General features: G+C 50.9%; 2 protein-coding genes across 9 annotated transcripts in view; one reads left to right on the forward strand and one right to left on the reverse strand.

The window, feature by feature from the left end:
* Window positions 1-14,710, reverse strand: part of LOC125086968 (ATP-sensitive inward rectifier potassium channel 12-like) — an 874,374-nt gene that overhangs the window by 394,436 nt on the left and 465,228 nt on the right. The window lies entirely within an intron of this gene.
* The window catches only part of TRPV1 (transient receptor potential cation channel subfamily V member 1), a 51,396-nt gene that overhangs the window by 5,264 nt on the left and 31,422 nt on the right, over window positions 1-14,710 (forward strand). For 4 of the 6 annotated variants that reach the window (XM_047706685.1, XM_047706688.1, XM_047706689.1 and 1 more), the window contains exons 1-6: window positions 27-8,218; window positions 12,168-12,487; window positions 13,262-13,428; window positions 13,505-13,657; window positions 14,131-14,271; window positions 14,405-14,703. In XM_047706685.1, coding sequence (XP_047562641.1) covers window positions 12,201-12,487; window positions 13,262-13,428; window positions 13,505-13,657; window positions 14,131-14,271; window positions 14,405-14,703 — 1,047 coding nt within the window. In that variant the 5' untranslated portion in view covers window positions 27-8,218; window positions 12,168-12,200. Of the gene's footprint in view, window positions 1-26; window positions 8,219-12,167; window positions 12,488-13,261; window positions 13,429-13,504; window positions 13,658-14,130; window positions 14,272-14,404; window positions 14,704-14,710 lie in introns of those variants that run through there. The other 2 variants (XM_047706687.1, XM_047706691.1) reach the window with 2 other exon arrangements.

A 14,710-nucleotide genomic window follows, 5' to 3' on the forward strand; every position in this document is an offset into this window, starting at 1 on the left:
CAGAGCAGGGAAGTAAAGGTGGGTGGCATGACTAGCAAGGGAGACCGCTGCTGTGTGGCCCCATCATTCAGGCATATTGTTCCAAGAGTCTGGGACCCTTTTCCAGAGGTGTGTCTGGGCAGCAGTGTGTTTTTGTCCCTGCACAATCTTGGGAATCTTTCCAAGGGAAGGGTTGTGGCTGGGCATGCTCCTGTCAGAGCGGCCAATTTGATCAGAGAGAACCCCTTTATCCTGTGGGTACTAGCTTTTCCTTCTCTTGGGGTAGGCCTTGGTGGGCCACTGTGTTCCTGGCTTGCAGAAACATCCCCCTGGACTCAGCTTCCCTGCAGGGATCCCAGAGCATCTAGGAGAAAGCTGTCATTGCTGCATCTAACTCCAGACTCCCAAGAGTGATTCTAAGGCTCAGGCAGGCCTGACTCTGAGGCACCTGGGCAACTATGAGTCTGGTAAACAGTCATGTTGCCTCTTTGTAAATGTCACAGTTATGTGATTGTCTGAAGCTCTTAGATTAATCTGCCTGGCTATGCTGATTGGATTTTAGATACTAAAGCTCACTCTTCCAGAGCCTTGCGCCTTTAATAAGACATACCTGTCTTCTTTGGGATTATTGTAATTTATGGCACAGCTGCAGAGCTTGGTTTGGGAGGCTGGACATAGCCCTGAGGTTGTGCTGTAGAAAACCCCTGCCTGTTGCACAGTTTTACCAGGACAAGTGGCTGAAGATCACTCAGGAAAGTCATGTGAGTTTTCTCTCAGCTAGAATGAGTTGACCCCATTACTCTGGAGCCCCTGTGGAAGGCCTATGAGAGAGAAGTCACCGCGGGATAGGCCGAAGGATAACAGCCCTGTCTGCCGGGAGGAATCGGCCCTCTGACTTCAAGAAGGCAGACTGTCGTGCGTTCTCAGAGCTCTGTGGATGGAGTCTGTAAATGTAGGATTAGGACCTGGATGCAAGGCCCGGAAGCCCAGCCCAGTGCCCAGTATGGTGCTGGAACTTTGTTCCCTTCCCACATGTCCACTCTATCTCCGAGGGCTGAGTTTTGCCCTGTCCAAGCTTGTCAGCTCAGAGCTCTGCTGCTATTTTTTATTGCACATGACCTAGAGCCTCTGCAGGAGGTGGGTTGAGGACGGCTCCCAGGACGTCATTTCTTCAGCCTGCGGTCACAAATCACTCACTGCTTTTGCTGTCATTCCCAGAAGGTACCAGGAAGTGTTTGATACCAGCATGATCCCGATGAGCCACTGGCCTTGAGGACTCTTTGCCTGTGTCCTGATCTTATAGGCCCATGGTAGGCTCGCATTCTCCCACCTGATTTGCTTTTGCCAGTAAAAGGTGACGAGAAGAGTGTCACCTGTTCTGTGCCTTCAGGCCAGTTTGTGTAGCCTTTAGGAGCCAGTGCGTGATTTGTCACATTCCCTTCCTTTTGCCACCAGTGACTGGTAATGTCCCAGAGAAAGGCTCTGTCAGTCTGGGTTCCATGTTAGGACAGTATGGCGTAGAACCCTCACCAAAGAATGAACAACATGTAGTGTGATTGAGAAATAAACCTTTGATGTTTGAAACCCCTGAGATTTGGGGGTTGTTTGTTACCACAGCATAACTAGGTGTGTCCTGACCACCACAGCCACCGTAGAGACCAGACCTAGGAAGCCTCAGAAGCACCCAGCACTGACCCAGACATTTGTTGACACCCACTAGGAGCTGAGTTTACTGTCAACACAATGATAAGTTGCTGAATTTCTATCACTAGGGAATGAAATTAACACTAGCCCAGATTTATGTGTGTGCAGAAGGAGCAACAATTCATTCTTTATGTAAGTGACATTGAGCTAAACCTTGAGAGTTTCAGTCCATCAATACCAACAACAAACAGTTAACATTTTTTGAGTACCTGCTTTTTACCAGGAGCTAATCTAAGCTCCACTTGTTTGGACCTGTTGATCTTTATGGTGATCCTAAAAGATAGGTACTATTATCTTCATTGCTCAGATGAAGAAATTGAGACACAAAAACGGTAAGTAACCTACCTAAGATCACAGCTCTAGGATTCAACGCCAGGGTCCACTTTCTTTGGCGTTCTAGGCTGAGAGAGCAAATGTATTGACATGAAAGACTGGCATGAGCAGGCTGTGATGAATTGTCTGGTGTAACTTGGTCATAGGGCATATGAAAGGGTGTGATAGGACTTGTGACTGGAAATGTTGGCCAAACTGTGAAGGATCTTGGATGCCAGATGGAGGGGTTTGGACTTTGTCCTATGGGCAGTGGAATGGAGGACGGGCTTCCTGGGGGCTTTAGGAGTATAACTGCCAGTGTGCAGACTCTAGATTGGAGAATGGGTGTTGCAGAAGGCAGGAGCCTAACTGGAGGGGCCTAGAAAGCAGCCCATGAGAGGTGGCCTGAACCAACGTGGAGGCAGAGACTGCCACACATACCCTTCTTTTGGCTCTTGACTGACTAGATCCATATTATGCTTATATGGTTTTCATGTTCTCTATTTTTCTTCTCAACTGCACTGAAAGCTGTTTGAGGGAAGGGTTCCTTTTAAGCTGTTCTCTTCCCTGTCCTCCTCCTTCATCTTGGGCTGATGTCTATGTTTGGAATGTCCCTTCTAGGGCAGAACATTATACCTTGTCCAAGGCCCAGCTCAAATGCCATCTTCCTGCTACAGTCTCCCTGGCAGCATATTTGTCACTGGATTATAATCGCAGCTGGCATCCAGGACAGCTCTCAGTGTTTGCTGATGGCATGGCCTACTGGGCTCTGGCTTGTGCCTATTACAGGGCTCCCCACCAAGTAAAGCATCAGAGAGAGCCTAGCAGGTCTTCCTCCTCATGCATCCTGGCCTCCTTGAGGGCAGAGACCATCTTATTCATCCTACTCAATTGCTGTGGGTTTGCTAGTGCCCAGTGGTCTCAGGAAAAAGGGCAGTTTGCACCTGACCTCTTGTCTCAGCCACAGTTAGATGGATAGATCATGTCTTTGAAATTGAGAGATTCTGAGTTTAGAGATACTCACTGTGTGAGTTATGAAACATTAAGGAAATCTTGTTCTTTTTTCATTAAAAAACAATTAGAACCTCGGAGCTAATGGCCGGATATAGCTCAACAGTCAGCAGATGTGGTTCTCATTTGAAATAATGAGGATGAGAACCATAATCCCCCATGCCTGTCCAGAGCTTTACCAGCTCACAGAGACTATTCACGCCCGGTATCCTTATTAATCCTCAGAAAAGCCCTGTAAAGCAGGTAGGGCAGGTGCTTTTGCCCATTTTGTGGATGGAGGAAGCAGGCCCAGAGCTTCGGCTGTCAGCCCAAATTTATGCTGTGGGCATCTAGCACAGCTGGACCTCCTCTCCCGCCTCCATTCTCTGCCCATGCTCCCGCCCTCCCATTTCTTCTCCCTTTTGTTCCCAGTCCCCACCCTGGGTCCCAGCTGTGCAGAGCAGGGCCCAGTTATTGGGCACTGAGTGGATGCCTTATCCCTCCCTGGCTTAGGTGGCTGCTCCACCCACTTCTGGAGTATGCTGACACCTCTCGCAGAGCTCTGCCCTGACTCACATGGGTACCCGGTGATGCTAATACACAGACCAAAGGCAGAAAGGAAAGTCATTTTCTTCCAGGCTTGCTGTTTGCCATCTGCATCTGGGATCTCTGAAGCCATTTAAAATCTGGGAGGCGGGGCACCTGAGTGGCTCAGTGGGTTAAGCCTCCGCTTTTGGGCTCAGGTCATGATCTCAGGGTCCTAGGATCGAGCCTTGCATCAGATTCTCTGCTCGGCGGGGAGCCTGCTTCCCCCTCTTTCTCTACCTGCCTCTCTGCCTACTTGTGATTTCTCTCTCTCTCTCTCTCTCTCAAATAAATAAATAAAATCTTAAAAAATAAAAATAAAATCTGGGAGGCAAGACACAAAGATCAGGGATGTGAAATGTCAACACAAAATTTAGAAAGCTCAAGACAAGACAAGACTAGTAGAGTCGGCACTGTCCTTGGGTGGGGTATAGGTACAGGTTCCTACCTGGTTCCTCCCAGAAATGCCAAGCTGACAGTTTTGGTAATCAGGCTTTTTCAGCACAGGGGAGTGTGCTGGTCTCTAGCTGTACCAGTAAGTCTGGCTTCAAATCCAGGACCCAGATGGATGAAGAAAAGAAATGAGGATTCTCTCATCAGAGTCAAGGGCTCAGTTTAAATCAATGTGCCCCCTGGTGGTAACTCTAGGGGAATAGCCACTGTGACGTGGATTCCAGCCGACTTGGCCCACACACTGGCTGGTGAAACCTTTAGTACTTTCCTCCACTGCTCTTTGTCCCCATCAGACCTGAGCTTGGAGTAGGTGCTCCCTCCCAGAATGCATCATTTAGACATGATCTATTTACGAAGAATTTTAATAGGTACATCATTACATAGATTCAAGAACACCCTTAAAGAATTATGGAAGCTGGGGAGAGGGGAGTGGGTAGAACATCTTGTTGCCCATTATGACCCTGAAAACTAGGCTGATGACAGCAATGCTCACCTCTAAGGCGGTGTCTGTGCCACCACTTCATGAGTTTTACTAGAACCACTCAGTGCAGATTTTGCTCAGATAAAACAATGCCAATAAATACAGTGTCCTACCCTGGGTAAGGCATGGAACTAGGCTTAGAGAAGGAAAATTGAGGGGGCGAGAGCCCTGTCACCCTGAAGCCATTAAAGTCTGTGAAATAAGACACAAACATCAGAGATGTTAAAACTCAATACAAGCTTTAGGAAGCTTCAGACAAGACTGGTATGGTTGTCCCTGTCCTTGGGCAGGTTACACAGCCTGTCTGCACTTCGTTTCCTGATCCATAAACTGGGGACAAAAATCACACTTTCCTCATGAAACTGTGAGAGTCTGATGAGTTAATGCTCAAAGTGCTTACGCCATGCACACTGCATGGGCTTAATAAGGATCTAATGCCGTTATTGTCATTGTGATCACAAGCACCAGTTGTTACAGGAAGGCGTATGCTGAGATTTCTGTAAGAGTTTAGAGGTGAGTACTTAGACTGGGCCCTTGATAGAGAGGCTTTTTGGAGGATGTGGGAGTTGAATGATAGTCTCAGTAATCACAGGTCTCACCTGACACTTGGGCCTTAAAGACGTGTTAAGTGGATGCACAGTGCAAGCACATTGGGCCGAAGAAGGGCAGGGGAAGAGCATGGAGGCAGGCACAGTTGGTGTGACTAGGGAGGAGATGTGTCTGGGTGACAGGAAGGGCTGGGCTACGGTGGGAGAGGGGACCGGGGCTGTGGGCTCAGGGTGCCAGGCTGAAGGATAAGGCCTTGTTAAGTACAGTCAGGATGATGTTCCAGGACTGGGATTGGGACGTGGTAAATCGGGGTGCTTGGCCAGGGAAGGAAGGTATCTCTGGAGCCTTAGATGAGAGGAAGTAGCTGCTAGTTACAGAGAAGGATAGATGTGAGCTATGGAAATGTAGCCCAGATAGGACAGAGAAGGAGAGGCTTGAGATGACAGAGTATATCAGGCTTGGTGACCACAAGAAAGTTGGTATCTCTATAGGCAGGAACATTAGGAGGGGGGACTGTGAAGGGCAGAGGAGTCTGCTTGGATGTGCCGAGTGGAAGGACTGTGTGGTCTTCATCTGGAGATTCCAGGAGGTAGGGATGGAGCTCAGGGGAGAGGGGAGGGCTGGACCCCTGCATGAGGGAGTCCCTGGCTTGGGAAAGTCAGATGGGTCCTTGGAGGAGTGGAGTCTCAGAAAAGGGTAGGAGGATATAAGTGTCAGTCATGAGGAGGTACCGTGTGTTGAGAGAAAGCAGTCAGAGAAGGATGAGAAGGGCCACAATTTCTCCTGTAGCCCTCACAGTATGCAGAGTACCTTGCAGACTCTGGGAGATGTTGTCAGCACCCAATGGCTCTGTTACAAAGGGGACACATTTAGTGATGTATATTGTCCTCACTGGAGGCAGAAATCACCTCAGCCAAGGGGATGGTTCTGGTGAAGTGCAACCTGCCCCTTTCTTGGACTTTGCCCCTGAGCTGGCCAGTTGTCTTGGTGCCTTTCTCAGATGTCTCCCACCTGTTCCCCAGGGCTGCCCATGTCTGAGACCTGGCCCTGGTGAGCCCAAGGCTGTCCCTAAGATAGCATAGGCCTGTCTCCATACCAAGGGGTTCCCCGCAGCACCTCTGGCCCACACATTTGGTTAGAAGGAACAGTGACTAAGAGAACTTGTAGGCTGAGAGGTCACTACTGGGGAGTTTTTCAAATATAGGTAACAGATAGTTATGTATGATGAAGAATGAATTCCATGATCCAGCAATCTCACTGCTGGAATTGAAACCTAGAAGAATTGGTGGCTGTGACTCAAAGAGGTATTTGTACACCCCTGTTCACAGCAGCATAGTTCATCCTACAGTTAAAGGTTGGAAGCAACCCAAGTGTCCATTGAGAGATGAATGGCTAAATAAAATGCAGTATAAACATATGATGGATTATTATTCAGCCTTACAAAGGGAGGAAATCTGCAATTTGCTATAACAGGGATGGATCTTGAGGATTCATGGTAAGTGAAATAAGCCAGTCACAAGAAGATAAATACAGTGTGATTCCACTTACATGACAATTTTAGAGTAATCCAATTCATACGCAGAATGTAGACTGGTTTCCAGAGGCTGTGGGAGGGGAGCAGTTGGGATTTAGTGTTTAATGGGTATAGAGTTTCAGGTTTGCAAGGTAAAAACAGTTTTGGAGATGGATGGTGGTAATGGCTGCCCCACATTTTGAATGTACTTAATGCTCCTGAATTGTATGCTTAAAATGGTTAAAATGATATTTTTCCTGTTATATGGATTTTACCAAAATTTCAGAAAAAGGATGAATTCAAAGGTTTAATTGCAGCTAAAGTGGCACATATGGAAGGGCACACAGCTAAGAAGGTGTCTAAGCAGGGGGCATGGTATGGCATGTTGAGATGGGCCTGGCTTCCATACCCAGACCAACAGCATGACCTAGGCAGTCAGCTAACTGCACGGACTTCTCACGTTTGAAATGAGTCTGGCCATCTCTGCCCTGCCACTGCCCAGGGTGTTGGGTGGCCTGGGAGAATGAGTTTGCACAGCCTCTCTCTAAACTGTCCAATGGCATGCAAAGTCCTTGCAGTATCTGCACTCTGCTCTCTTGACACAAGGGTCAACCTTGTGAGCTACTCCAAGTAGGGCTATGATGGGACTTCTGGCATGTGGCTGCTCATTTCAGGCTGTGTGGGGCCTGTGGTTTGTGGAGTTATGTAGGGTTCCTATGGGCAGCTGCCAGGTTGGGTTCTGCAGGACATTTTGGGCTGCAGACTGAATGCATACTCAGAAGGACCTGGCAGCTTTTCTCAGCCATATTCTGGGAGGGAATTAAGCCTTACTGTATTAACTTTTCTCTTGCGCATTTAGGATCATACTAAGAGAAACAAGGAAATAGACAAAATAATTTCCTGTGTTCTGTGGTTCCATGAGGAATCCCAGCTGAGTGAAGCTGGGACCTGGCAGACCCAGAAGCCTCCCACCTCAATCCCTACACCACAGTTCCATAGGGAATGAGAGGCCTGAGAGAGGCAAGGACTCATCCAAGGTTACACACAGCTGGTGGCAAAGAAAGCATTCAAAACCAGGTCCATAGATGCCAAGCCGGGACTGTATGTTGGGTGACATGATCATTTCCATTCCTTCTACATGGTGCTGGGTTTGATATTTCTGGTTGTAAAAGTGAATTCATGTTTTGTTTTTTTTTTCCCCCAGACCACGCTGTCTGTAAGGGTAGTGGGTTTGGGAGGCCTGAGCAGTGCCCTTCTCTTTCTTGTGAGCTGAGGTCACAGCTCTGGCTGGTTCTGGGCTGTGTTGTGGCTAAGTGCACTGCAGCCCCTGGCATGGTGGGAGGCGGGGCAGCAGCTAAGTGGTTTCTGAAAAAGGGCAAAAATGATGGGAAAAGCTCTGGGATCCTCTGGGAATCAGCCACGGCAACAGCAGCTGCTGCCATTGCTGGAAACATTTTCCTTGAGTGCCAGAGTGTACCCACAGCTCATCCTGACCAGCGCAGAGCAACCGCAACCTGGGGAGGGGCCAAGGACCCTCACAGAGTCAGGGAGGCAGCTTTCCTCCCCACACCATTCCAGCTCTCCCTTCAATTAACAATAGCCTCAGAGCTCCCTGGTACCTGCTGTGTCTGGGCTGTGCCTGCATCTAGCTGGTGAGTTCTTTTTGTTGTTTGATGGCCAATGTCGATGTTAGTTTTTAGAATGGCATAGTGAGCTGTCAGAAGCCAGGCCTTGCCTCTGTCCAGCTGTGTGATTATAAGCAGTTCAACTAGTCTTTTAGCACCTCAGTTACCCCATCTGAACATGGGATAACCACAGTGACTGCCTCAAAGGTCGTGGGGGTGCATAAGTGATGTGTGGGGATGCATATAGAGCATTTAGCGTGGCTAATCATAAACACTTGGCAGGTGATAGGGGAGGTTGTCACGGTCAATGTGTATTATTTGTACCTGAGTCTTCCTGGACCCTCATCTTGGAGCAAAGAGGCCATGGGTCCTGCAGAGGCCAGTGGTTTGTGGGTGGAGGTTTCAGCACATTGCCCTCTCTGTACTAAGGGGGTGCTGGGCTGGGAGACAGGAGCTCTGGGTTCTTGTCCAGGCTCCAGTCACTCTCTGTTTTGGGTAGAGTTCCTCTGGCTCTTCATCCATAGGTTGGGTAGCCCCTCAGGTCTCCATTCCTCTTTAGGAAATGCTCAGGTAGGCCAAGAGGGCAAGAAAGGGATGGGCTGGGTCCTGGGCCAGCTCCTAAGAGCCTGGGGGGAGGCCAGAGACAGACAGATACTTTCAGCAGAGAGGGAGCAGAAGAGCTGCACCTCAGTATGTCTCGTCTGGACTGGGGAGAAAAGGGAGGCTTCTCCTAGGTGGTGGCCAGTGTCCTCCCTGGCTCTGGAGTTGAGGAAGGCCCAGAGGCCAAGCTAAGTTTTTGCTGAGCAGGGTCATTTTTTTCAAGACTATCCTTTAGTCCAGACTGGTGTTTGTGAATCTTGCAGAAATCAGAACCACTGTCTCCATCAAACACCCCAAGTCATGTTTGGAAATACCCCATCATTGCAGAACATTCAACTGTGACAGGTGCATTGCCATGGGACTCATGTACTAGACACACCCAGGCCTGGCAGTGGCAGGCTTTCCTGTCCCTGTCTACCCCACAGCCCAAAACAAATAGCTTCTTAGTCCTTGTCCTTCCCTCTGCTCTTGAAGAAGCTTGGCTTCCGGTAGGGAACCAGGTGCATGACATGTGGGGCAGACTTGGGGTTTCTTGACCTACTGAATGATGTTACCGTGTAGGCTGCTTCATGTTTCTTGGGTTTGATTAGATTTGGACCAGTCAGAGGAAGAGGCAAAAAGGAACATTGCAGAACGATTTTGTGGACGCTCCTGCTAACGGGTGCTCTTATTGGGCTGTTAAGAGCTGTGAGTCAGGAAGTAGCTTTATTCTTGGTTTTGTGGCCAGGCCTATCCAAGGGGATAGCCCTTCGGAGAGCCATGCCTGGCATATGGCCTGGAACTTACTCATACTTCATTTTGGGCCTTGAGTTTCCTGGGATACTTGTTTGAGCAGGAAGGTTCTACAGGTTGGGGCTTCTGATGGGAAGGGTGTTGTCCCTGCCTGATTGGCCCCAGGGCTGGGGAACCCTGGTCTGATCAGCCCCCCTCCCCCACTCTGGGATGAGATCTGGGGCTGAGTCTGATGCCTGAGAAGAGCCCCGAGCCTTCAGAGAGGTGGTGGAGTGCTGGAGACGCTTGGGAGCCAGGCTGCCACATATCAGATCCAGCTTCCTCCTCTGCCTGTGTGGCCTCAGGGAACCGCTGTGTATGCATCTCCTCATCTGTCACATGCTTACTTCTCAGACAAGTGAAAATGAAGTGCATGTGAGGTGTTCAAACAGCACCCACCTTTGCACAGCACATGCTCAAACATGTCAGTTATTTTCATTCTTCCTAGCCTCCTATGCCTTTTATTTATTTTTTTAAAAAGATTTTTGTTTATTTATTTGACAGAGATCACAAGTAGACAGAGAGGCAGGCAGAGAGAGAGAGGAGGAAGCAGGCTCCCCGCTGAGCAGAGACCCCGATGTGGGGCTCGATCCCAGGACTCTGGGATCATGACCCGAGCCAAAGGCAGAGGCTTTAGCCCACTGAGCCACCCAGGCGCCCCCCTCCTATGCCTTTTAAAGGTAACAGGCTCCCCACAGTATGAACCGTCCTGGACAGGAAGTTACCTTTTGAAAGTATAGATTAATGCCAGTCTTCATGCTTCTGAACCTTCTCGTGGCTTCCTACCATCCACACAATAATGTCCACATCCTGTTCCTTGACATCCAAGGACAGCAGCCATCTGGTTCTGACCCTGGGCAAGCCAGCCACTGGCTTCCTCTCTATCAGCTAGTCTGGGATCCTCATCATCTCCCCCAGTTTCAGACCAACCCTGCTCTTCTTCCGGGCCCAGATCCTCTGTCACTTCCTCCCTAAAGCCTCCTTCAGTACCCTGGCCCCTCCTGCGATAGCCCTGCCCCAGCCAGCACCTAGGTTCTGTCTCACTTGGGGCCTGAACACTCTCTGTGCCCCCAGCAGGGGCCTGGGTTCCCAGTGGGATTCCATACATAGGTGTTGAGTGATGGAATGAACAAATGGGTGAGTGGTCAGGAGTGGGATTCTCTGAGGCCGGGACACTTCCTGCTGCAGGGTTTCCATTTAATGGATGACCCAGAGAAAGACTCAGTCCCTCCTGAAGGAGGAACAACAGGCAGGAGGGAAAATGGGTCTGCTTACTCAGGATGCAGAGAGGTGAGGCAGCCTCATTTTCTTCCCCCAAGGATCTGGGCATCAGATGGTAGCTGATTTATTGCCAAGGCCCAGCCATGTGCTCTGAGTGTTCACTGTCTGAACTTACACTTGAAAATGCAGGCCTAGGGGACACCTCCCTTTCCTTCCGTGGCTATTTTCTGGAATCCAGCCACTGCTGGAACATGAATCTCAATTTCTATGCAAATGGGAACAAAAAGGGCTGTATCTGATCTCCTTCATGTCCTCCACAGAGACCAGCCCAGCTTTTTTTCATAAGGGGGGGATCAGGCAAGCTCGCTGCTCAAGAGGAGGTCATAGGTTATGGGGGAGATAAGGCAGCACCAGATAGAAATTGCTAGACTGAAGGATGATAGACAACCAACTGGGGCCACTCTGGAGTGGGGAGGGGTGCATGACCAGCGCAGAGCTTGGGGGTGTGGCGGAGGCAGCATCCGTGCTGGATGCCAAGGGGAGTTAGCATCTTAAAGGTGGTAGGATTTGGGCAAGAGGAAGAGAAGGGAAAAAGCACCCCAGGTGGAGGCCCTGAGATATGGGAGAGCCCTGGGTATTAGACAGTGAGGATGTCCTGCTTGGAAGGATCGAAGAGTGGGAGAGGAGGTTAGAGAGTGAATGGAAAGCAGTATCAAAACAAGCTCACAGCCATATGTGCCAGAAGGCCTGAACCAGCCTTGAATCATTTAAAATTTCCAAGTTCAGGGATGCTTGAAATATGCCAATTTCACAGAAATGACCAAAAGTGCAAAAAATCTCCTACAAACTCAACAGTTGCGGCCAACCGGGTCAAAGAGCAAAGGCCCGGATTATATGGCTGGTGACAGGGACACGCCGCTCACCTTGTTCATGAAGATACAGCCTGCCCTGCTTTTCAGGGTTGAACCATCCTCAGCACCTTGTTCTCTCCTGAATGCATAGTCAATGACAGCCACTCCCATCGGTTCCCTTACTTTGATCTTGGAGGGAGGCAGAGCAGTGGTTAACATCCTACTTTGCAGAAGAGACACCTGAGGTCCAGAGAGGAGAGCAACACATTCAAGACCTTCAGAGCCTGATGGCTCCGAGCTGGGGGACCCATTCACCCCTGAGCCCCATGCCCATGGGGCTACTAGGCCAGTTCACGCCTGGGGTAGGAGGTACAGCACCTCTGGAAGCTTCAGTTCTAGGGGGCTAGTGGCGACAGCTATTGGACCTCTGGGGTGTGCTGCTTCACAGGGGCTTTTGCAAGGAGGGCAGATGTGGGCTAGAATCATGCTGTCCACGAGCTGGGAACAAACCTCATCTTCGTGGCTGCCTGCAGGCTGCCTCTTAGGCCACGAAGGATCTGGCAAGGATGAAGAAATGGGGGAGCTCAGATTCAGGGCAGGCTGAGGACCCATCCCAAGAGGACTCCTGCCCAGACCCCCTGGATGGAGACCCTAATTCCAGGTCAGCTCCAGCCAAGCCCCACTTCTTCCCCACGGCTAAGAGTCGCAGCCGGCTTTTTGGGAAGTGTGACTCAGAGGAGGCTTCTCCTATGGATTGCTCTTATGAAGAAGGCCAGCTAGCCTCTTGCCCAGCCATCACAGTCAACCCTGTTGTCATCATCCAGAAGCACGAGGATGGCCCCGCATGTGCCAGGTAAGCTGTATCTGGAGCATGGACCCCCTTCTTCACCAGGAGCTAAGCTGGCTCCTCTGGCTGAGGCCCCAGCTATGGAGATACCACGTGGTGCTCTAGCTTCTGGGCTGTGGGTCACAGAGCCAGGGAGCTGGGGACCCTTCAGAAGTCCTGTGGTCCAACATCTGCCCTCATAGCAGCTTTGGGACACATGGCCATGGATGCTGGTGTATATGCTGATCTTAGCTGCCGGCTGATTTCCAGGTGTCCAGTCCTCAATGCTCACCAGCCCCAAACATTTAGACTTTAAGTTGAAAAGCTCAAAGCCGGGAGGCTTTCAGACAGAGAGGGCAGAACCATTCTAGTGAGGAGCCCACCAAGTGCCTCCACCAAGGCGGGTCAGGAAGGACTCATAGACTAACTAACCCCCCAGGCTAGTATAGGGGCATTTTTCACTTGGCAGTGGTCATCCAAACCCTTCAAACCCCTGTCTCCAGCCCCCTCCAGGACAATGCCCCTAGAGCTCCAGCTCCTGAGCAAGCGGAGAAGTGAGTGGCTTGGGTATTGGAGGAAGTGGTGGCAGGAAAGACTTTCCAGAGGGTGCCTACTGGTGGGCTGGGGATGGAATGAGGGCACTTGCACCCCCACGGTTCCTTGTTACATCAGTTTCCTGGACAGTCACCTAGACTAAGGCATGGGTTTTATATCACGTATTTTTTCCCATTTGGTTTGCCTTGGGCTTCTGTCATGCTCCCTGGTCAGAATAGTTCCATGAAGGGGTTTTCTGGCCCCCAGGCAGCCGTCCCATGATTCTGTCACTGCCGGATCTGAGAAGAGCCTCAAGCTCTACGATCGCAGGAAGATCTTTGAAGCTGTGGCTCAGAATAACTGTGAGGAGCTGCAGAGCCTGCTGCTCTTCCTGCAGAGGAGCAAGAAGCACCTGATGGACAGCGAGTTCAAAGGTGGCCCTGGGGAGCCGGCTTCCTGGGATGGGCCCCGGCCACTGGGCCCCGCTCTGATCCTCCCTTTGTCTTGCAGACCCAGAGACTGGGAAGACCTGTCTGCTGAAAGCCATGCTCAACCTGCACGAGGGGCAGAATGACACCATCCCCCTGCTCTTGGAGATTGCCCGGCAGACGGACAGCCTGAAGGAGTTTGTCAATGCCAGCTACACAGACAGCTACTACAAGGGTGAGGAGGGGGACGGGGTCTGGCATGGCTCTGTCTACCAGCACACCTGGAGCCAGCAGGCGTTCTTGTGCCTGGGCAAGCCTCTCGGCTCCTTGCTCCCTATACCAGCCACTGAGGTGGCATCTCCTGAGCCCAGGGGATCCTTGCCTCCCCTGCCTGCTGGACTTGATTTCTCCTGGTGCTGACAGTCTTCTCCTTCCCTCTGTGGACTTGGTGTTCTTTGCCTCCAGAAGCCATGACTACTGTCTCTGCTACTGTTCCTTGATGTTGGGCAGCTTTGACTACTCCAGTTCCCAGTCTGGTATTCCCCTGTGGGTCTCTGCTTCTGCCAAGGGGACTCCCTGGGTCCCCTTAGGGAATTCTGTCCAGCTCTCCTGTTTTGCGGGGGAGTCATCTGGCATTTTCTGCCCAAGTCTTCCCCTTGTACCTGCCCAAGCACAGGACTGTGAGCCCAATAGCACCCATCTCCACAGGCCAGACGGCCCTGCACATTGCCATCGAGAGGCGGAACATGGCACTAGTGACCCTCCTGGTGGAGAATGGGGCAGACGTCCAGGCTGCAGCCAACGGGGACTTCTTTAAGAAAACCAAAGGGCGGCCTGGCTTCTACTTTGGTAGGGACATGTGGCTTTTTGACAATTGCTAAGGGGAGGTTTGGGGTGGAGACAGAGGGATTTGAAGGCTGGGTGGTCCAGGGACCAAGCTACTCTATTCCTGAGGCCCATCATATGCCTGTGTTGGCCACAGGTGAGCTGCCCCTCTCTTTGGCTGCATGCACCAACCAGCTGGGCATCGTGAAGTTCCTGCTGCAGAACTCTTGGCAGCCAGCGGACATCAGCGCCAGGGACTCCGTGGGCAACACAGTGCTGCATGCACTAGTAGAGGTGGCCGACAACACAGCAGACAACACCAAGTTTGTGACAAGCATGTACAATGAGATTCTGATCCTGGGGGCCAAGCTCCACCCGACGCTGAAGCTGGAGGAGCTCACCAACAAGAAGGGGCTGACACCACTGGCTCTGGCTGCCAGGAGTGGGAAAATTGGGGTAGGGG

The sequence above is a fragment of the Lutra lutra genome, chromosome 16, assembly GCF_902655055.1.
Source record: "Lutra lutra chromosome 16, mLutLut1.2, whole genome shotgun sequence".
NCBI lineage: Eukaryota > Metazoa > Chordata > Mammalia > Carnivora > Mustelidae > Lutra > Lutra lutra.